At 39.3% G+C, this 22,711-nt stretch overlaps 1 protein-coding gene across 1 annotated transcript in view; it reads left to right on the top strand.

Moving 5' to 3' along the window:
• Window positions 1–22,711, top strand: part of LOC128520910 (glutamate receptor ionotropic, NMDA 2D) — an 88,519-nt gene that overhangs the window by 21,868 nt on the left and 43,940 nt on the right. The window contains exons 2-6 of the mRNA XM_053495356.1: window positions 1,368–1,713; window positions 1,900–2,106; window positions 2,683–2,949; window positions 8,915–9,243; window positions 11,760–11,874. Of these exons, the coding sequence (XP_053351331.1) occupies window positions 1,426–1,713; window positions 1,900–2,106; window positions 2,683–2,949; window positions 8,915–9,243; window positions 11,760–11,874 (1,206 nt within the window). The 5' untranslated portion in view covers window positions 1,368–1,425. The remainder of the gene's footprint in view (window positions 1–1,367; window positions 1,714–1,899; window positions 2,107–2,682; window positions 2,950–8,914; window positions 9,244–11,759; window positions 11,875–22,711) is intronic.

Here is a 22,711-nt window from a genome sequence, read left to right as displayed (position 1 = left end):
ACATCATGTGGCCTTCAGATAACCTCAAGAACAGTTTGTAGAGAGCAGCTGCATCCAATCTTTACAGCATCAAGTGCAATGCAAAGCATCAGATGCACTGGTGTAAAGAACTCCGCCACTGGACTCTACAGCAGTGGAGATGTGTTCTTTGGAATGACGAATCCAATGGCAATCCGATGGATGAGTCTGGGTTTGGTGGTTGCCAGGAGAACTGTACTTGTCTGACTGCAATGTGGTAAGATTTTGGATCTGACCCATCACTATAGGACTTCATCATTATTTTTACTGTAGAGTGCATCAGCACTAGTCTAATGGAAATGGTTACGTACCTACCAATAAGTTAAGCGAGCCTTTGACAATTGCTCATTGTGTCTATTAAACCTGCCCATGTCTTATATCACCATTCACTCGCGCTCAGACAAAAACCATAGGATTGCAAGTTTGTTTGTGTAAGCCTGACACGTCCACACATCCTGGTAATCAGTGTTCTTCTTGTTCCTTCTCTCCCTCAATATTGAATTCTTCCGCTCCCCCTTCCTATTTTCTTTTTGCTCATCTTAATCATTAGTACTGCACTTAACCCACAAACAGCATTTCTCTTTTGTTCTCTCCCTCTCTCTCCTCGCCTCCTTGTTTGCTCAAAGATCTCACAAGCTTAAAAGGTGGCAAGGGAACATCATTTTGTTGAGTTTAATGACCCCCACATGATTGCATTTACACCAAAAGTCATGAGAAACAGGTAGGAGGTTTGGCAAGGAGGATGAACTTGAGGGAAATTGCAAGAAGAGGGCTTTTAGTTCAGGTCAAGTATGTAAATTGAAAATAATTTCTCATACACAGAGTCTGTGTATGTTTGTGCATTTTAGTGTATGTTTATAGGAAGGTAAGTGTACAATAATAACCCATATTAACAATATTTTCTTTCTGTGTGTTTGTGCATGCAAATATAGTACCTGTAGGAGGTCCAGCATTTTAATTAATATTATTTATTTTCCATAATAACCACAGGAGTAATTTTCATCTATTTTCTGCTTGTAAAAATATGCACACAAGCACAGAAATGCGCGTGCGTGCACACACACACACACACACACATACTGTACATCGCCTTCCAGCACAGCTATATCTGTCTATCAATTTTGGTTTCTTTCTCTGTTTCTATTTTCTCCTCAGTATTGCTCTATTTCATACAGTGACCCAAATAAAGATGATTTTTTTTTTCGTTATTCTTTCGTGCATTCATCTCTCTTTTTGTTCTTTTCACACCCGGTCTTCCAGGGTTCTTGACCAGCACCTCGTCAGCTAGATTTGATTTAAATACTTCTTTTCTCCATTTTTCTCAATCTCTCTTCCTTTTTTTTTCTTAGGCGTTCTCTATTTGCGCCCCCTGCTGCTCCGCTTCTCCTGCCCTCTTTTTCTGTTGCCATGGTCACAGTACCTGCCCTGCCTCTCCTGTTGGCTCTGGTGGAATGGGTGGGGCCGGTCATCTCCTCCCCTCACCTCTTGCTCCGCCCCCGAGAGCGTGAGCGCGACCAGGTGGCACCGATGCACTTTAACATCGCGGTGATCCATGCGGGCGCCGTGGCTCAGGACGAGGCGGGAGTGACAGGGTCCGGGGGCAAGGTCCTGTATCCAGGCTTTGGCCGAGTGCACAGCAGCTTCGGAGAGAGCGTTGTCACCAAGTGGGGCTATGTTAATGTCATCTGGCTTCAGGTGGGTTAAAACTTTATTGAAGATTTTTTTTGAACAATTTGAAGATTCTCATGTCTAATTTAGGTTTTTCTTACTGGTGTAAAAATTGAAGAAAAAAAAAAGAAAAAAGAAAAGCCTATGACTATTGCATTTGAATTTGGTGTATTGGAGCTGAGTTGAATGTAATTGATCTGAAACTGTTTACAGGTCAATGATAGCAGTCCCAGGAGCTTGCTCTCCCAACTGTGTGACCTGTTGGCATCCAGACCTGTGCAGGGGCTGGTGTATGAGGATGAGAGACCGCTCCCACTGGCGTCAGGCCCACTGGCACCCATGCTGGAATTTGTCTCGGCCCAGACTGGCCTTCCTATTGTGGCTGTGGGAGGCGGAGCGGGGCTGGGCAGAGTGCCACAGGTATGCGAGGGTTTTTACTTCCAATAGACTACTTTAATATAGAAGCAGGCCGAAAATTTAGGTTAAATCTATCTATCTATCTATCTATCTATCTATCTATCTATCTATCTATCTATCTATCTATCTATCTATCTATCTCTCTATCTATCTATCTATCTATCTATCTAGACCTATTTACAGTAAAGAGATAGCAGTCAGTTTCAAGCTGCAAGCTTTTTCTTCCACAAGCCCTGCATGTCTCCCCAAATCACATCAAACATTTGTGGGTGATTTCCACCCATTCACAGTTACATCCCCCTCGTTGCTGCGGTGGACTCCTATTTCAGAAACACTTGATGAGAAATTCAATTTCCACGATGATGCAAACTGAAAATGAAGAGCCTGTAGTCATGGGAAATGTAGTTTTCCCCCTCTTAATTACTTCGCCAGAGGCTCTAGCACCCCGGAGTTAATTGTAGTTAGTATTATGTAAGAAACACCGGATAAGAAATTCAATCCCTGTGATGCCTTACAGAGGGAATGGCTAGACCGCCGACATGGAAAGCGTACTTCATTTCTCCTTTCATCATTGTGCAGGAGAGCGGCTCCATCTTTCTGCAGTTTAGCACCTCCACTGCGCTCCAGCTCGAAGTGATCTTCGAGGTGCTCGAGGAGTACGATTGGACAGCGTTTTCCGTGGTGTCCACGCGTCACCATGGCTACCAGGACTTCCTATCTATGGTCGAGGGTTTGACAGATGGCTCCTTTATTGGCTGGGAGAAGAAGAGTGTGGTGATGCTGAATTTAACCGATGACCCAGGTGGAGCTCGCACACGCAGACTACTGAAGGAGAACGAGGCGCAGGTAAGGATGAATGAAAGACTTTGCTTTTTTTTTTTACTTACTTTTATTCATTCTAAACACAGCAGCAAATTCACTTACTCCATCTTACAACGATTTTCTTTGTCCATCATTCTGTCTCCCCTCTATTTTTTCACTTTGGTTCATTTCTTTACCTAATTACCATGCTCTGTCGGTTTCTATTTTACATCTCCCATTGTGTCTACTTCTGACCCGGTATCTCTGCTGACCTTCTCTCATTTTCTGAATCCTACTCTCTCTCTAATTCTTTTCTTTTTTCATCCTTCATGACTATTTGTTTCCATCAGTGATGCTTCCTAGTTCTGCCCTTTCCCTCTGTGACCTCTCTCTGTCCTTCCTGAGTGCACACACACTCTCATTTTCTGTTGTTTTTTTTCAACTGTCGCCATGGGTTGTTATTTTGTGTGTGTGTGTGTGTGTGTGTGTGGGTATAGGGAAGGTATGTTCACAGGTTTGTTATTGTACTGTGTGGGTCCCGGTGCACCGGTGTCAGTGTTAATATAGCTCTGCGCTAGTGGCTCTGCAGCCCAGTGCCTTGTGCATTAGCCTCGGTCAGACCTGCCGATTTCTTTGGCAGACAGGATGAGCTAGTGGTCATGCTCAATTACAGGCATGTGTATCCTGAACTCACAAATACACACACACACACCCCTATATCAAATATGCATCTGTTCAGATATAGAAAGTCAGACTAGAATATTTAGGATTATATAAGACGCACAGTTTCAAAAGCACATCCGCTACATAACAAAGCTACAAAATAGGCTTTTTTCCCCTCACGTTGGTTCGCGCACAGCTATTTCACTTCACTTGGGCCGTATAACTCCAAAACCAATAAAAGATTAACTGTTCAGAATCTTAGTCCCTTTCTCAATCTTTCCTGCTGTTTTTTCCATTTTTCAACAGACTTTCTGTTGTTGCACTCCTAATCTTTCTCCATGGCATTAACTTACAAGCAGAAATTGAGCTCAGCAGAGCATAATATATTATCAGATTTCCTCCTGCTTTCACACAGATGTCTTCTGCGTGCATGTCCACGCTAAACTCTGTTTCCATCACATACTGATTTACAAACAGAATTGCACGCACTCAATCAGTATACTTTCACGTGTGTGTGTGTGTGTGTGTGTGTGTGTGTGTGTGCGCCTTGCTGGGATTTGGAAAGAGTGCATGCATGCTTAAATGCATTCCTCCAGTTTGCAAGCCTTTCTACACTTTACATGCTAAAATGTCTTTTTTGTCTACACTTGTAATCAATTTTCAGGTTACCTGCTCTGACAAAATCCCCCAACCAACCAGAATGTGTTTAGGAAAAAAAAAAAATCTGCTTTCTATTTCTCTTTTACTTTCTCATGGATAGAGGAAAACACGGAGTAACCACGCTAATCCTAAAATGTGGTTTCATGTAGGCTTTTCTTGCTGCATAATTTAAGGTAATTTTACAAGGGACCTGATGATTCCTTATTTTTGACATGGAAGAAGAACACACTGTTCAGGTGAGTGAAGTCAGAAGAACACTGCTGCTTGTAAATGGGTATAATGAATACAGAGGATCTGCCAATAATTAATGGACATGGTGTGGCTAAGTGCAGTGTCCAAATGTTTGGAAATGTCACCATTTCCTTGAGATATGTTTGTGAAAAGTTGGATTTCAGTTGGACAAGTTATGTAAATCACAAGAGTAGACCATCTAAATGAAATCTTCCAAGCCCCAATTAAGCTGAATCATGGTCCGCGGGTGATGAATGCATGAATCTTTTCATTAACGTGAGTTGGTCTCCCTTGTCTTTATATTAAATGTCCATGGGGGTCTGCGACACCCTGAGAAGTTCATTTCGCTAAAGTTCAACCTGTTTTCCTGTGATTACTGTTTTATTTCTAGCCTTTACCTCTCACTCTTCCTTTATATTCCTTGTTTTTAGTTATTAACCCATTCCAGATTTTTTTCTCAGTTACATACATATTTGTTCATATTTTGCTCCCAATGAGCCAGACTTTCTTAGATTTTACATGTAGTTCAAGCGTTTAACTTGCATGAACCAGTGAGAAACAAGTGCAGATGATGACAGATGATCAGGCCGGTGATTAGTATACTAATGATGCTGAATGCTAAGTTTGTGGAACAGACAAGAGGGGAAATGAGGTTGCTGCTAAGGATGTCACATAAACAATTGTATCTTTTGACACTTTGCAGCCTCACTTACTTACTCATCTATATTTACATCTATACTGGTTCATCCTGTATACAGGGTCGTGGGGGGCTCAGGGCTGGACAAGCCAGGGTACATCCTGGACGGGGTGCACACATGCACGCAACTTAAACATTATGGGCAATTTGGGAACACCAATTAGCCAAATCTACATGTCTTTGGACTGTGGGAGGAAACTAAACCTGCAAACTTCATGCACTCACAGGCAGGAATTGAACCTGGCCGGGAATCGAACCCAGACCCTGACGGTGCAAGGTGACAGTGCTAACCACTACACCACTATGCCGCCCCCACTTTGCAACCTGTCACAGTAAAACATTTCTTTTCCCATTTTTAAAATGTATTCTACAGAATTTAATTTAATCTGAAGACATGAGGTGTATTATACATCATAATTATCTTTTATTATCAAATTTTATTTGAATTCTGACTCCCATTAATCTTTTTCCGCCTTTTTGCCATTTTTAACACGTCAGAATTGTGTAACTAAAGGGCAGCTAGTCAGGTTTTCAGTACATTTTGTACTTTTAAACTGTAGTGTATATATATAAAAAATCAGTGTATCACCATATTTACATAAAGGTGTTTCGTGGTGCACCACGAGATGTAATAGAGCCCTTACGCTGGGCTTCTGAGGGGGTAAATGAAATAGCAGTAGGGAGAGTGCTTAGGAGACACGCACAGGAAGACCTACCTGTTTAGAGATAGCATGGGATGATTAATTAGGAGCTAAAACTGAGAACACAAAATAAACAGAGCTCCGCCGTCTCCTTGAGACTGAACAGGGCTTTGGAAACTCAAAATAAGGCTTTTTATCTTCTTGGGGCGATTCCTCCCTTACTGAGGATTTATACAGTATCTGACTTGTATGTGTTTTAACACTTAAACCGAGAGTGCACGCTTAATGCTTCATGCCGCTCTCTCTCTCTCTCTCTCTCTCTCTCTCTCTCTCTCTCTCTCAGGGTACATCCTGAGATACGCCAGCTTGTTGTGAAGACGTCGGCTGTGTCTTGGCCTTTGTCTTGGCGCTGATACCTTTACTGGTGCTACCTAATGATCGCACACTTGAAGTGCGCATGTATCAGGGCCCTTAAATAAACACTGCCAGGTGCAGCGCGTTCGCATTGATTGTGCTTACGGCACTGTCGCCTGGTGACCGTGACTCTGTCTGTTCAGAACTCTGCGGGGTTGCAGCCTGTTCTGTACAGTGCGGAGTATTTTTACGCGGTTCTGCCTCTCGCGAGACCTGCATCGTTACATCAAGGCAAACTTTCCACTCAAGTAAACTATGTTTTACAGTTACATTTTGCGTTTTATGTCTTAATTTGAGTAAGAAAAAGTAATAATGGTAAATGATAGTAAAAATGTATGTGTATGTTAAAATTGTTAACTATAACTAGGGGCATTTATTTTATTTACGGTACAGTGGTACCTCGGCATACAAGCGTACCGAGCCAAACCGAATGCCAGCTAAGTTGCGTGGACGTTCGGGAGCTGTTCAAAATTTCTTTGCATCAGTGTTTGCATATTTTTTTTGTCGGATTTTTTACAATTTGTACAAGATGTACGGTAGTAAACACATCGCACCAAGTGTCCCAAGATGGCAGGATAGTAGCAAGAAAAAAAGGAAGCCATTTTCAGTTTAGCTTTTAAAGCAGCCAGTGCCAAGAGAAATCAAGAAAAATAATTTTACCTTAAGTGCTGTCTGTCTCGTCTCTAAAAAGGATTTAACCCGGAGTACTACAATATTTCAGTAAAATTGACATAATGTGAATATGTAAAAGCTACATGAGGCCAGCTGCATAAATGTATGTTGAGCAACAAAGACAATTTAAATAACATACAGCAGTTATTATGTGATTATTACATTTTTTTATGTATTACTTTTTATTTTTAAAAAAGTATTACAATTTTGAATCTTTTTCAATTGTATAAAGAATAATTCAGTACTTTGTAAGTCTTCATTGAAAATATTATATTAAATTACTCTGTAATGATGTCATGCTTCTTACTTGGAAAATTAGCTATATTACAGTAAGTGTTTCAACAAGCCTCTGCAGTGCTCATGTGTGGCAAATCTGTTAATTGGCTAGTTAGCAAGCATCTGCAGCATTTTATTGATCTTCAGGTTATTTCAAAGAAACTGGTGCAACACAGTACATTATGTAAATTTGTATAAAACTGAGCATTAGTAAGACCTGTAGTGTTAACATCAGGTAATATAATCAGATCCCTATTGGGAATGCCTTAATCAACACCTGGATGTTGCTTTACTATCTCAGGGCTGTCTGTATAGAGCTGTCGGTTCATTTGTGTAGTGTAGGACTGCCATACTAACAGAGAGAGAGAAAGTTTAATGCTTATATGTTATATAACTCGGTAGTGTCTGGGGAAAAAAAAAAAATCAAACAAGTATATGCAGATCCCCCAGACATACCAATCAGATTGATCTGGGTTTCGCTTTAAGAAACCCAGATCAACCAATATGGCCGTAATGTGTCATTTGCAAACGAGTCCGTCCTTTAAGTTGTTTCTTTTATATAAAGAGCTGACTTGCAAATATGAGCCAGCAATGGTGTTACTTCCGCAATGTGATTAAATCTGAACGCGTCTATAGAAATGTCTTTTCGACATCTTCTCGACTGTGTAATGAGGCAGCATGACAGGGAAGAGCTCTCTGCCGTGAAGTTTATGGAAGATGTACAGGACTTCATACAGCAAAGTGCATTAAACTAGGGTTTAATTTAATAAATATATTTCTATATGAATCTCCCTAATGAAGCCAAGACACAGCAGGCATGATTCCATCAGTGAAGGGATGAGTTCTGTATTTTTCAGTGCACAAATATTGTTAGAAATAATCGTTTTTTGATTTGGCAGTTATTCAAATTGATTTTATACAATTGAATGCAAAGTATTGTTATTGTATTAATCAAAAGGCAGAGTAAGATTTCATGGACCAATTTCAGCCATAATTAAGCAAAGAAGAGCATTTTTAGAGCATAATTAAAAGTGGCAATGAGGCATTAGGGAGCTGGAAGAGTTGGCTGTTATTGGCGAGCTGAGCCGAATGATGTGACTTACTGAAAAGAGCTGTCGTTCCCCTCACTACAGGATGGATTATGAGTTACTTTATTTTGTGAACCAGTGAGAAAGCAGAAAAATGATGACTTTTTCATTTTTTTTTTTTTTTAAACCCATAACCCATGAGAACAGAACAGGTTGGACAAAGTACTTTTGTGTGTAACAGGATATGTTCTTTTTTTCTTCTTCTTTTTAATGAAAACTCTGTAAGAAACTCTGTACCGCTAGAATTTTTTTTTTTTTTTTTTTGGGATTAAACTGTTATGTTTTGAAAATATGGCACCAAAGTAATGACATACTGCTTTTATTCCCCACTGGGCCTATTTTGATTCCCACCATATTTCTCCCGAAGGATACGCCACCTTCTTTTATGATCATATTTATTCGTCTCCTCCAGAGCTGTAAGACATGTATGCAAATATCATCACTCCGCGATTCTCCTCTTCTTTCATCTTCTGTCTGGCTTTTAGGTCCTTTTTTTTTTCCAAAATCTCTGACCTAATTCTGATCTTCTGTCCTTCCACCACAAATGATCTCACTCACTCACTTCACTTGGTGTCTGTATTCTCTCTGTGGCTCTCTCTTTATTGACCTCTCTGCCCTAAATCTCTCTCAGTTGCTGATGATCTCTCGCTCTTTTCCCATTCTCCCAGGTTCGTCTGCTGTACTGCTCCCAGGAGGAGGCTGAGCAGGTGTTTCATGCAGCGTGGGCTGCTGGGCAGGCTGGAGCATCTCATATGTGGTTCGCTGTTGGCCCGGCACTGTCTGAGCTGGGTGTAAATGGCCTGCCCACCCGTCTATTCGCTGTGAGGCCTCAGGGCTGGAGAGATGAAGCACGCAAACGGATCGCCCGGGGTGTTTCCGTCCTTATTCATGGGGCCATGGCCCTGCGCCAGGACTACGGCGCTACCAGTGGGCCTCACTTTGTCACAAACTGCCAGACAGATGGCAACAGGACACAAAGGATTCGTGGGAGAATGAAGTAAGGAAGAGTTCTGGAAATGACTGCTAATTTGACCTAACCAATACGTCTGGAGTAATAAGGTGTATAGAGTACTCAGCAAAAGTCTGAGACACATGCAAATGAGGTTTGTAGAGCAAGGATGCCTTCAAAAGACATACTGTAGACAATGCTTGGCTACTTTTTTATTTAATTGTTTCTGTAATCTAACCAAATCTGGGGAATCTGGTGACATCTCTCCAACTACGGATTTCCTGTAAATACTCTATTATTATTATCAGAGCGTTCCTTTAGTAGGCAAATTACTTCCTTTGCCTATAATATCCCTAGGCACAGCTTTTAAATATAATCTTGTTTAGCTCAAGGTTCTGTTTTCTGTTTTTCTGAGTATTCACTTTTAGATGTTGTGTTGCAGTTATAAAAAGAGCTTGTATGGCATATCTGGTAATTAGGGTCAACATAGGATATCCCTGGGCCACATTACATCCTCTCTTATTTCTTTGTAAGAGAGACCAGGGGCAAGAAATCAGCATGTTCTTACTTTCAACAAGGTCACAGAATTTGAAGTGAAATTGCTTATAGAAGAGAAAATAACATGGGACAGGTGTTAAAGTAGAGCATATAATTAAAGATTAATGCCAAATCCAGGTTAAATACACTCCATGGCCAAAGATTTGCGGACACCTGACCATCCTAGCCATGATTTACATTGGACATTGTATTCGGCTTTGATTACAATAAGGTCTACTTGACTTGATGCATTATCCAGACTGACTATCTCATAATTGTATAGAATGACTGTATGCTGTAGCCTCACAAATGGCCTTTACTGGAATTACAAGGCCCAAACCTTTTTCAGTATGACAGTGTTACTGTGCATAAAGTAAGGTCCAAGGCTAAAAGAAAGAGCTCAAGTGGCACAGAACCCTGAGCTCAGTCATACTGAGCAGCTTTGAACCCTGAGCTCAGTCATACTGAGCACCTTTGACAGGAACTACACCAACTGCTCCCCAGGCCTCCTCGCCCAACATCAGTGACAGACCTCATAATGCATCTGGGGTGAAATGGGCATGAATACCCATAGACCCAAGATCTATCTTCTAATGTCCCAGAAGAGGATATTATTATATTACCACTATGGGGACTAAATATATATAGGCATGTTTAAAAAGCATGTACGGGTGTGATGCTGCAGCACTGTGCTTAGGGTTTAGCATTGTTGTCTTACACGTCCTGGGTTTGGAGGTTTGAATCTCACCTCCAGTACTGTGTGTGGAGTTGGCATGTTCTCCAGGTGCTTGATGGGTTTCCTCCAGGGGCTTGGGTTTCCTACCACAGTCCAAAGACATACACAATAGGTTGACTGGTGTTACCAAGTTGTCCATAGTGTATTGTTTTGAGTGTGTGAGAGTTTGTGCTTGTGCCCTGCGATAGGTTGGCATGGATAGACTCCAGGGTCTGATGTTCAGATGTCCATAGGCCATATAATATTAAAATATCTTAAATCAGTCTTTATTCTTATGAAGACCGCAAGGCCTAAAACAGCCTGACTATGCTTTATTATTTAACAATTACTGTAATTTTCTGTCATCTGAGTTTCCAGCAAATGCTTGCAAATTTATAGCACAATTATATATATTTTCAGTAAGATACCATAAGATTATTATAAAGCACTATTTTAAAGCAAACAGAATTAACAAAAATACATAAAATTAGAATAGAATTGAAATAAAGCTGACTATATTTACAGTTAGCTGTCACCTTAAAACAAAATCAGCTGACAGTTATTGCAGGACAAAACTGAAGAGCTAAAGGTTAACGGTCTTAGCACACAAGGACTTAACAATTGGCACCTTGGTGTTGTTGGGGTTTGAACTCGGTCTTCAGAGCTGTAGTGCAGTGCATTTAGCTTGCAAGGATTCAACAACCTCTGCCATCAGATTAATTCACACCAAAAGATGAATTTCACTAATTTAATAAACTTGCCTCAAAAAGGGCAAACAAAGAAAGATTAAGTATTTTGCACTTTACAGTCTTGATCTTGCCAAAAACATTAGCTGTCACACTATGCATTGTGTTTTCGGGATTTCATTTTAATTCAATTTGTTTATTTTATTTTTTAATGTAAACCAATGCAATGCTTCAATTGCTTAATTGCGTACAGTACAATTGTGTAAAATCATAAACAATATAAATGCTGTACATTCCCGGCAGTTTCTTTTTGCAGTGTTTGCAGTGTGATGACTCATGACTACAAGATGGAATTGGACTTGCTGTTGCCTACAATACAAATACGTATAGCACAATTATGAAGTGTTCAATAGTGTTTTAGGAATGTGCACAGATTCATGCAGACTCTGAAAATGTTGGATTTGTACGAAAAGATTAATTTGAGGCAATTATAGAAAATAGCACCTTTTAGATTACAGCCTCCATGAATCCCATTTTAGTGCTGAAAATGGTGTGAATGCAAATCTGCATTACCTCTGAGTTACTCATTTCCTTCTCTCTGACCCCCTCTTATTCTTTTTTTGCAGATATTTCAGTAACATCACAATGAGTGGGAAGGATTACTCTTTCAATAATGATGGTTACTTGGCCAATCCCTTTCTGGATGTCATCTCCTACACACCTGGGAGTGGCTGGGAAGACGTAAGCAATAACAAGGATTCTGTTTTTAAATTACCGGATCATGTCCGTCTGAGGATGCTGTGCTTGTGCTTGATTTTCATCCTTGCATAATTGGTCATGTGATGTATTATACAGTGAAAGGCTTTTTGAGACTCAGAATCTTGTTTGTAGTTTGAATCAAAATTTTACATATAATGGAGTAGAGAGGTGTACTCCCATACTAAAGAGCTGAGCTGTTCCTGGTTCAGCGGGTATATTTACAGTACTAATTCTGTGCTGTCAAGGCAAAAAGGTCCTAATGAGTTTAACAAGTATAAGGATGCAAAGGAATTTGCCCCCAACATCTGGGAATATCGGCTATTTAATAAAGGATAAAACCTATTATATAAACATTGTGTGTTTTCATAGTAAATTGTTGTTTACTAAAAGCAACATTTTATCTAATTGATATATTTTTAGAATAATGCAGTTTTTGGCTGCTGAGTGGTACAGTACACTGGAAAACCTTCTCCTAAGAGTCTGGAGATCAGGGTTAAATCTGACAATGCCACAGACATTTGTGGCCAGCAGTCAAGAGACCGAAATTGGCCCTGCTCGCTCTCCCTCCCCTGTCACTCAACAACAACACTAATCAATCACAGGCATTTGTGAGCTCATGCGTCCAGAATAGGGAAGATAGAGCTTTCCTCCAGGTGGGTGATGCTGCATTAGCAGGAGTCTAAAAATGCCAAGGTTGGCTTCACAAGTCTTGGAGGAGGCAAATGAAGGGTTTTCCTGCAAAACACAATAAATTCCCTGACTTTCATTTAAACTGAAAAAAATAGTTGTTTATAATAAAAATATTTTGTTTAAAACACAATATAACTTTATTTTAAAAGCTTCGAACATACATCTTTCTTGTTTTTTTATTTCTTTTGCAAAAAGTAAAACATCTCATTTTATCTATATTTCAGGGCAAAATGCAACACATACAACAAGCCAGTTGCATTGATTTTACTATAGTGGTTGGACAAAATAGTGGCTAGACTGAATGAACTAAAAAGAAAAACAAAAAAATGGAAATATAATTTTTGACGACTCACTACCCATATGACAAAAAAAAAAAAAAAGTTTGCTATATTAATTGCACTTTTATAAATTTTTGACAAACTTCTTTAGTGGATTTATACAGTAGGCATTTGCAAAAAAACAAAAAACAAACAAACAAACAAAAAACACTATCAGTACTCAGAATCGATTCGCCAAAATGAAATATTTAGTTTTGCACTAAGCCTATACTGTATTTTCCCAGCCTCCTTGGTTGGTAGATGACAAATGTTGCTGGTCACTTGCCACAATTAAACATGATTAAATAATTATTATATTTTTATTTGTGTGTTTCTTTTATGAATATATAGACATAGTTAAATTTTTTTTCTTTCTTTTTTTCTTTCTTTTTGTATAATTTCTTTGTAGAGATGTTAATGTGTATCATTGAAAAGACAACATTTTGGTCCATTTTTAACAATTTTTATTGAATTTTTTGTTGTTTCACAGAATCTATCCATTGCATTATCCTGCAGTTTTTTCCAGGCGGCCATGCAATATTTGTGGTGTACTGTAGCATGTGTTAAATTAAGGTTCCCATATTTTTGTTTATTATAGAACCTCTTATATAACCTCAGATATCATTTGTTATGACTTAGACTCCTTCTGTTTCAGTCCTTTTCTGCATGTTTCATTTTTGTGTCTCCTGTATGTAAATGAGCTGCTGCTGAGTCAAACACCTCTTCCCCTCCTGAAACAGCAGGATGAATAGACCTGGGTCACGTGGAGTAACAAGCCAGGGGAGGGTTCTTCTTATATTAGGTCACATTTGGGAGGGAAATCTAATTGGCTTGTTTAAACCCTGCCCAATATAAAAATGGAAAGTGGGGGGTATAAAAAACATTTCTTTTGTTTCTGCACACTGGCAACCCATCTAAATGTCTAAAAATGACTTAAAAGTGAATTTTGCAGAAGAGCTCCACTTGAACATGGAGGAGTGTTTGAAATATTATATTTGATTTACTCTTTCATGGTTTGAAGTAAAACCATTATTTTGCAAAAAGTGAAACCATTTATAAAATAATTTTTACACAATGTACTCAAAAAGAGCTCTTAGTCACTCTTCAGCAGAGAAGCCCAATTCATTTAGCTGAGAACAATGCTGAAGCACAAGTGCTGACTGTGTAATGCTGTAATTGAGGTGTAATGATATATCGATCTGTAATAGTGTGTTCTTCATTAGTGTGTATCAATATGTGGTATTATTACAGTCGGTTTAAATAGCACAAAATAAAATAAAAGATTTTTACAAAACATAAAATAATCATAAAGTAATCATAAAGATTGATAATTATGTATACATTTTGACACTTTTTAAAAAAATTTTTTTAAATGAGGTAGCAATAGGGAAGTTATAAGGGTACAGGCCAGAAGTAAACTCATGGCCATATGAAATACAATCCAGAAAGAAAGCAAAGTAAAAATTACTGTGGAGTTCAGATGGGGTTCAACTACAGTTTAAAACAATTAAAGTAAATGTTCAATATTTAAAATATTAATAATCCTGTATTTTGAACAATTTCTAGGTCCCAATTTGAATTTAAGAATATTTGTAATATTGTACATTAACTGATTTTTCCAAAAAATAAAAAATAAAAATCTAAAACCAAAAGAAATCAAAAAACCAAAACAGCTGGATCTCTTTTATTAAGGCACATGTTTAGATGTCACTTTAATGGATTTAATCTAGAATTTTACTGATTATAAAATTCTACACCACCTACTGTAGGACTAGACATGGATTAGAACCACTTTTTTTCTGAATTATGACATTTCTGGGTTTTTTTTTTCTTATAATTTTGACTTTAAATTCATAATTCCGCATTTTTTTCTTAGAATTCTGGCTTTAAACTAAACTGAGTATAAAGTCAGAATTTTAAATTTTAAGCCAGAATTCTGAGGAAAGTAAAAGGCAGAACTCAGAATGTTATTTCATGGTGGCACTGATCATCTTTCATACTCGAGTTAACGCTATTATAGTAACTTTACCACCAGTAAGTTTAACTCAAGTTATTCCAGATTGAGTTAAAGCAAAAAAAGAGGATATACAGTAGCAAATACTGAGGAACTCTAAAATTTATGTAAATATTTAAATAAAATATAATATGCAATATAACAAAATATTAGAAATAACTGTATATATGCTACAGATATACTTAAGGAGGATAATCACTGTTGTTTGACAGGACTGTATGTTACTAAAATCTTGCATAACCATGTCATAAATGTAGCGTGCAGTAGTAGATGTCACACACTGTCAGGATGTGTGATGTTTTTTGTCCAGCTGTCAAGTTCATAGCTTACATTACATGTTCACCTTTTCTAAGACAAACATGAGTTAAAAAATGGTTGCCTTTGTTTGAAATGTACATATTTCAGACATTATTGTGTTCTGTGTAAATGCAGGTTTTTCTCAATTGGTAAATGGTATAGCAAGCATGTATGACAAAATTTTAGTCCACTAGAATAAACGACAATTACCAAGCAATTTAAGACTAGTATTTACCCTGGACAGGGTGCCAATCCATCGCAGGGCACACACAACGGGCAGTTTGGGAATGTCAGTTAGCCTAATCTTTGGACTGTGGGAGGAAACCCACCAAGTACGGGGAAAACATGCAAACTCCATGCACACAGAGACTAGAATCGAGCCTGGCTGGGAATCGAACCCGGACCCTGGAGGTGAAAGGGAACAGTGCTAACCACTACACCACTGTGCCATGCTTATAACATATATATTTTTTTAATATTTTACATCATAAAATCTGTCATGAAATATGCTACAAATAATACAGTTTCATGGCATTAAGCATTAAGATAGAACTAATATGACAGATCATCATCAGATGTACAGTACAATGTGAGCATATGGTGTCTTTCTTGCTAACGAACCCTATATTTAGTAAAGTGTTGCTGCACTATTTATAGAAATCAGAATTAGGAATGTGCCTTTTGCCCAATTTAGATTCTTTGAATAGACTTAAGAGTTAATGAACTGATCAAAGACAAAGGAACAAAAATGATGTGAAACCGTTTATATAATATATTTAATGATATATTTCAGCATGCACTCCTACTGTGACAGTGCACATACTGGGGTTGTAATTAAAATGTAAACTTTTAATTAAATATAAAGTTATGCTACCACAATATGATCATCAGATTTGCCCAGAGAATTGTGCGCACAATAATCATCTGATTTTTACATACAGATTTTTACAGTATATGCAACTTTTACTAAACCATGAATTAAACACATTTTATATGAGGAAAGGTGGTGAAACCAAAGATATGTGGATCATCATATTCACATATTCTTGCTGAATGCCCTATTCTAAAGCCACTCTCACCTTTGCTTATATTAAAGCTTTCACTCTTCTCCAAAGGCTTTCCACTAGAGTTTGGAGCATGGCTATTGGCTTTTCTGGGGATTAATTTACGACTGCATAATTGAGGTCAGGCTAGAGCTAGGCGATATGACCTCAAATCAATAACATGATTAATTAAACATTTTTTCTACATTATTAATAACACATTTTTTTGTAATATATTGCATTTGGTTTTTTTTCCGTTGTTGTAGTTGTTGTTTTCGCCTCCTTAGATGACCGACAACATTGGTACCGTAAATATGGTCAACTATTAAAGATGAAATATTATTTTTTCTAATGAACGAATTCTTCTCCTTGCTTCCATACCGCAGATTGGACAGGGCAGAGTCATGTGACAACACATGCGGTAGTAAGTTTTTAGGGGGACAGAACATGAACACAAACAGTGGAAAAGTATTTATTTCAATTTATTCAAAAACAAATGAACAGAATAAAATAATAATAATAATAATAATAATAATTTGACATGGGATAGGCCTGGTGGCATAGTGGTTATCACTTGCGCCTTGCACCGCTAGGGTCTGAATTCGATTCCCGCCTCGGGGTCTGTGTGCATGGAGTTTGCATTTTCTCCCTGTGCTTGGTGGGTTTCCTCTGGTTTCCTCCCACAGTCCAAGTTTTTTTTCAATCTGCCCGTTTAGTGTGTGCGCCTTGTGATAAATAAGTGTACCCATCCCTGTGCACTAAGTCTCCTGGGATAGGCTTCAGGCTCCTCATGGCCATGTACACAGGATAAGCAGTATAAATGATGAAGATCTTTAGGTTTCGGGGTCCTTACAGGCCACACAACTTCTTTCACGCCAACCTCAGCAAATCATGACTTCAAAAGTTTTGCTTTGTGCATAGGTGCATTGTCTTGCTGGAACACATTTGGGCTTCTTAGTTCTTGCTTGGGAAAAATGTAAAGCACATTCTATATAATTAAATTCTGTTAACTGTATATAACAGACTTCCAGTGTAAAATGGGCTGTAATCTGCAAAGCAAGGTACAGACTTAATGTTGCCCCTTGAGCTAGCACACCAGAATGGTTGTGTTTTTTTTTTTTTCCTCCAGATCTGGCTTTTTTTCACACTTTCTCACTTTTTCTGGATGTAAGGCATAATGAGTTTTCGAACAGTAATGAAAATAAGCTGTTTGAATTCTGGAGCCACAAACAATGCACCATGTGTTCTAACACCCATAAACGGTTATTTACTCTTGAAGTTTATAATTATATCTTGGGTGAATAGATATATACAAAATAGGGAAATGGAAGTAAATACCAAACTCTTTATTTTATTTAAAAAAAAGCCTTTTTAAGCTTTGAGAGACGAGTTAAACGATGACTAAAGGGTGAAGGAAAAACCTACATTCACAATGACTAAATGTGGTTCAATTATTTAATGCTTGATGAAAACTTATGGCATTTTAGCCTTAAGCCCCTGTGAGCTGAATATAGCAGTCGTGTGTAATATGTCAGGTGCAACCTGCGGAGCACTACTCAAGGGAGGCAAAGGCAGTAATAACAAATATAGCTGGAAAAATGTCACAAACATCGCAATGTCACTCAAGTGCAACAAGATAAAACAGAATGATAAAGTTGCCATACAGATAAACCGAGACAAGGAAATTCTGCGCATGAAATTCTGGCAACATTTTACTGTTAAGTCATGTGGTAAACAATGCAGCAGTTGATTTCTACACACCAAAAAGACGACCAGAAACTAATTCATTCATGCATATTCAATATCTCCTGGTGGCAACAGAAATTTACATTTGATTATGAGAAATGAATTCGTTTAGACCTTTTTATAAGATCAGAGACAGAAAGTTTGTCTCTTGTCGATAGAAAAGCTATGCCTAATTTGCACGTGGCCCATGTTTACAGGCATGACATGTTAGATTTGCACAGGAGACGAACCAACAGAGCACAAGAGCATTTTTTTAAGCAAGTGTCAGATGGTGTGGTTTGTAACCCCATGTACAGATCAGAGTTAAGGGACAAGCAGGTACGAACCGTGAGAGAACTAAGCCTTTTAAGTTGAAGTAGGATGTCTTTGTATGCTGTACTTTAAGATTTTATTTTACATTGAGATTGTCCCCTTATAAATCCCCAACATACGAACGAGTCTTTATCTGTAAGTCCAATTGGTTTGTAAGTCCAACAAACATTGACTAGGTACCAGTGGCGGCTGGTGCAAAAATCTTTTTGGGGGGCGCAAACAAAATTCTAATTAAACTTTTAATAATGGCCTGTAAATAGCCATAAGAAGTGCTGGAAAAGCACAGAGTGTAAGCTTGGTCGCGATCACTTGACTGCTGCTTAATTAAAAGATCAGTTCGATCTGGTCCAAGCTCTTTAAATTCTTTACTTTCTTCATCCGATCGCCTTACGATGGGGTATTTTAGCGAAGAAATTACAGTATTTTCTCTTATATTTAGCTGGCTCCAGCGCCCCCTATTGACCGGCCGCCACTGCTACTGTAGGTACTAGGATACTAACACAATTGGCTCAGTACTAAAAAAACTAACATGCTCCACGATGGTGTATTAAAAGAACGAGCAATGACTGCTATCTTTTTTACCTCCATTCTCCATTCTCTCAATTTTTAAAAAACTTTTGTCTCAATCGTTATTGCTTGGCCCTTCTTAGCAGTAACAGCTTCATTGTTGCTGCTTTAACGTTTGCTTCCGGACATCCTGGGATGCACGCTCCACGCACATGACCATGCATGCCAGCCATGTGATATAGCTTCTGAAATTAACATGCGCAAACACATGCTCACATCTTTGAAACTTCATAACTCAAATGTTTCTATGTAGGGGCCTTATTGTCCTCAAATAAACAGATCTACCCAAAGCCTGTTCCAGGACTTAGTTTGCCAAATTTGGGTCAATCTGATGGAACCTCCTTGGGCTGAATGACTAACCTTACTATGGTCTTGAGGCTTGATAGGTGGAAATTCCTATAGCCACATTACAAAGTGTATTAGAAATGGTCAGGTGTCTACAAACTTTCGACAATATAATGTATGTCGATTCTAAATGGACATGTTAGTAAAAATCCCATTATATTTTGCTATTCTCCTCTGACCCCCTCTAAATAACAAGTACTTTCTGTCCACAGAACTGCCACTCACTGGATGTTTTTTTACTTTCCTCCTTTTGCTTTGCCATTCTTTTCAAGTCTGAGTGTCTGAGAGGCTGGTGCGCTGTAAAATCCCTGTTTCTGAAATATTTAAACCAGTTACCAACAATCATGCTAAATCAAAGTCTTTGAAATCCCATTCTGATGATTGATGTGAACATTAGCTAAAGTTCTTGACTTGTGTGGGATTTTCTACACTGCATTGTGATTGTCACAAAAGGATTCCTAATATAGTAGTCAGTGAACATTTGTCCACAAAACGAATACTGTCTAAATAGTACTAATATCTGTGCGTGTGTGTGTGTGTGTATACAATATGTGTCTGCATTTTAAGGCACCTTAGTCACTCCTTTTAACTACTGTGTGGATTCCTGCTGCAGTGTATGACCTTATAGTGTATTCCTGGAACCAGAAGGAAAAAGAGATGTATTATAAGCTCTACAGTATACCTCTAAGTTGACTCAGTAATACCTATCCAGTCCTTCTGTAGGGGAGGATACCCTGGCTGACTGGAGAACAGGAATACACAATGGGTGAGCTCCAGTTGCAAGCCCCTGAGCTAAAGAGCGAAGGAACGTGGTGGCTCATACTGGCCTCGAGCATGCCGAGAGGTGATAAATTGATCTCTTCCTGATTCCCATGTACTCCTGTCAGCTTAGTTTAGATTCCCATGTCTCCAGCTGTGGAACTTAGCATTGATACCAGCCATTAGCCTTTGGCCCATTACAATCCACCCAGAAAATCTCTCTCCCCTGTTCCTTTTCTCATCCACCATCCCAAAAAATCTTGCCTGGCTCTGATTTGAGTTCTTTGTTCCGACTAGCTGGACAAAAGAGCAAATCGGCCCTTCAGCCTCCAGGGCATTGCAGTCTCGAGATTGCCCAAAGACAAACTGAATATATCAAGACGTTAACAAACTGATGCAACAGTTGGCCTAGTGTTACATGTCATGTCTGTACAGAGAGTTCTGTTTTATGCCTGATATTAATTTGAAGACCTGCAGAAGATCTGCAGAACTCAGGAGCATCAGATTAGACACCTTAGCGGGAACTCTGGCTCTGAGCTTTTCCAGCGCCAGCAATCAGTCTTTCTATTTCTAATTCTCATCAAATATTTAGGGAAGTGCTGTAATGTCGGTTTTACGAGGGGTGTGCTGAGTATAGCTGTTTTTTTCCCCCCTTTCTGATTGCTTGTAAAAAGTCGAACGGATGCAAATGTTCCTAAATTAATCCTGTAAAACGTACTGTAGTGTTGATCATTTGCATAGTCAGTGGTACTGTAGGAACCCTGACACAACTAGTGTGCCCTTAACATAGAGCGTTAATTCTCTTCTTGTTGGATCTATTCACTAAATAGTGTTCAGCCTACTTAGGCAATTATTCTGTCACATGCTGTGTGTTCTTAAAACAAAACCGTTCATCAAATTAAGGGATAAAATGTGTAGTTGTGAAGGGATTTGTCCCCTCTGCAGCTCCAAAGCACATTATGGTAGATCAAATCAGTCGTGGTTAAAGGTATTTAGCTTGTTTAAATGCCGTCGGCTTGATGTGTAAGAACTGTTGTGTGTTAACTGTGTCCTGTTTTATCCCTGTTCTGAAAGGGGCTGTTCAGAGGGATGGGTGTGTTACGGCGGCGTGTGTATGTGTGTGTGTTCTGCCCTGTGAAAGCATTAGCTGTTCCCGGGGGAGAGAGTGTTTGATCAGAGCCTGTCTTTTACAGCACCCCCTCCACCTCTGTGCGGAGTGAGATTTCTGCAGAGCCACCACTTTGGTGAAATGTCTCATTGCTGCTGGTCCAGATTGTATTAGAACTGAATGAGAAAAAGAGAGAGAGACGCAGAATCGAGTAGAAATTATTAAAGAGGGATACAAAGGCATGAAACTTATCGTCACACATATCCACCTCTGGCAGTGATTTCTGAAATGTGTTGTAGCATGCCTCAGACATCCACCTCTACCGTTTCTTAGTCAGTATTAGCGGATATCAAACGATCAGCCCTCATCCTACGCTAGATTTTTGAGACGTCCCTCCTCGTCACTTTCTTAGACTTTCTTAGAGTGTTCTCCAACTTTCTATTGTTAGAGAGCTGGCATTTTTTTGTAGGATAACCCGAACAATTAAATGCGTGTGGACAGACAAGCTGCACTGGATTGTTAGACTGACCTACAGAGACAGGTTGATGACACGATGGAGCATTGGAGGTGTGAAGGTGACAAGCAGGCTGTCAATGAAATAGTCACAAAAGCAGATTCGCGGGTAACATGGACTTCCTGTGCTGTACCACGGAAATATTTATTCCTTGAGCTATGAGCTCACAGGCCAGCGCTAAGGCTACCGAATGGCTATGAGTTAGCAGACCAGCGACACCCACGCCTACAGGCTAGATCCCAGTGTTTTCCTTTCAATTAGCTGTCTCAGCTCGAAGCCCACGCCATCTTATACTGAAGGTCCAGCAGCAACTGGCCGCCGGGTTCTCGTCCGCACATTACACACACACACACACACACACACACACACACGATAGTGTTGTGCGCACACCATCTCGGCTGTGATAGATATACAATATAAAAGAGCACAAGTGCAATTTCAGTGTCTGGAGCAGGTGAATAGATCTGTGGGGATTAGGAGGAGAGCTGCAGAATTACTGATAGCTGTCACTATGTGTGTAAGTGTTAGGGTTGTGTAAACCCAGAGGCCAGAATCAGCTATCTGGCTTGCTCATATTGCATCCCGCCAAAAAAAAAAAAAAAAAAAAGTGCCAATTCCAAGGTTCTGAGAAATAATGCATTACCATAGAGAATGTAACGAGACATTTGTGAGCTTGTCCAGACTAAATGGAACCAAAGTGGAGTTGTTAGAATTCTTTACCGTGTAGTCGGACTTGCTTTCGACAGCGTATTTGACCCATCTTTTTCCGCGAGCGCGATTTACTGAAGGATTGCACTCGCTGATGCAAGGTGATGTGGCCCTTTTGCACATCACTGTCACCGATAAGACCCAGCACTGCAGTGTCACCGGCAGATCTGAGCAATATGACGGCTGTGCTGGTGGAGGTGCAGAGGCTGGAGCGGGAGGACTGGAGTAATGAGGAGAGTGTGGAGCGTGCAGCATTCACAGCCTGTCAGTTTGAAGAGCCTGCATGCCCACACAGTTCCTTCTGGCACTGTTGCATTGTGTTAGCCCACTCATTACCGTTGTAATGTTCTTCGTGTATAATTGGCTGAGTTGATATTTTTACGGCAACCTTCTTATGTG

Source organism: Clarias gariepinus, chromosome 4 (assembly GCF_024256425.1).
Source record: "Clarias gariepinus isolate MV-2021 ecotype Netherlands chromosome 4, CGAR_prim_01v2, whole genome shotgun sequence".
NCBI lineage: Eukaryota > Metazoa > Chordata > Actinopteri > Siluriformes > Clariidae > Clarias > Clarias gariepinus.
The sequence above is the reverse complement of the archived record's forward strand: the minus strand, read 5'-3'. Positions and strand labels throughout refer to the sequence as shown.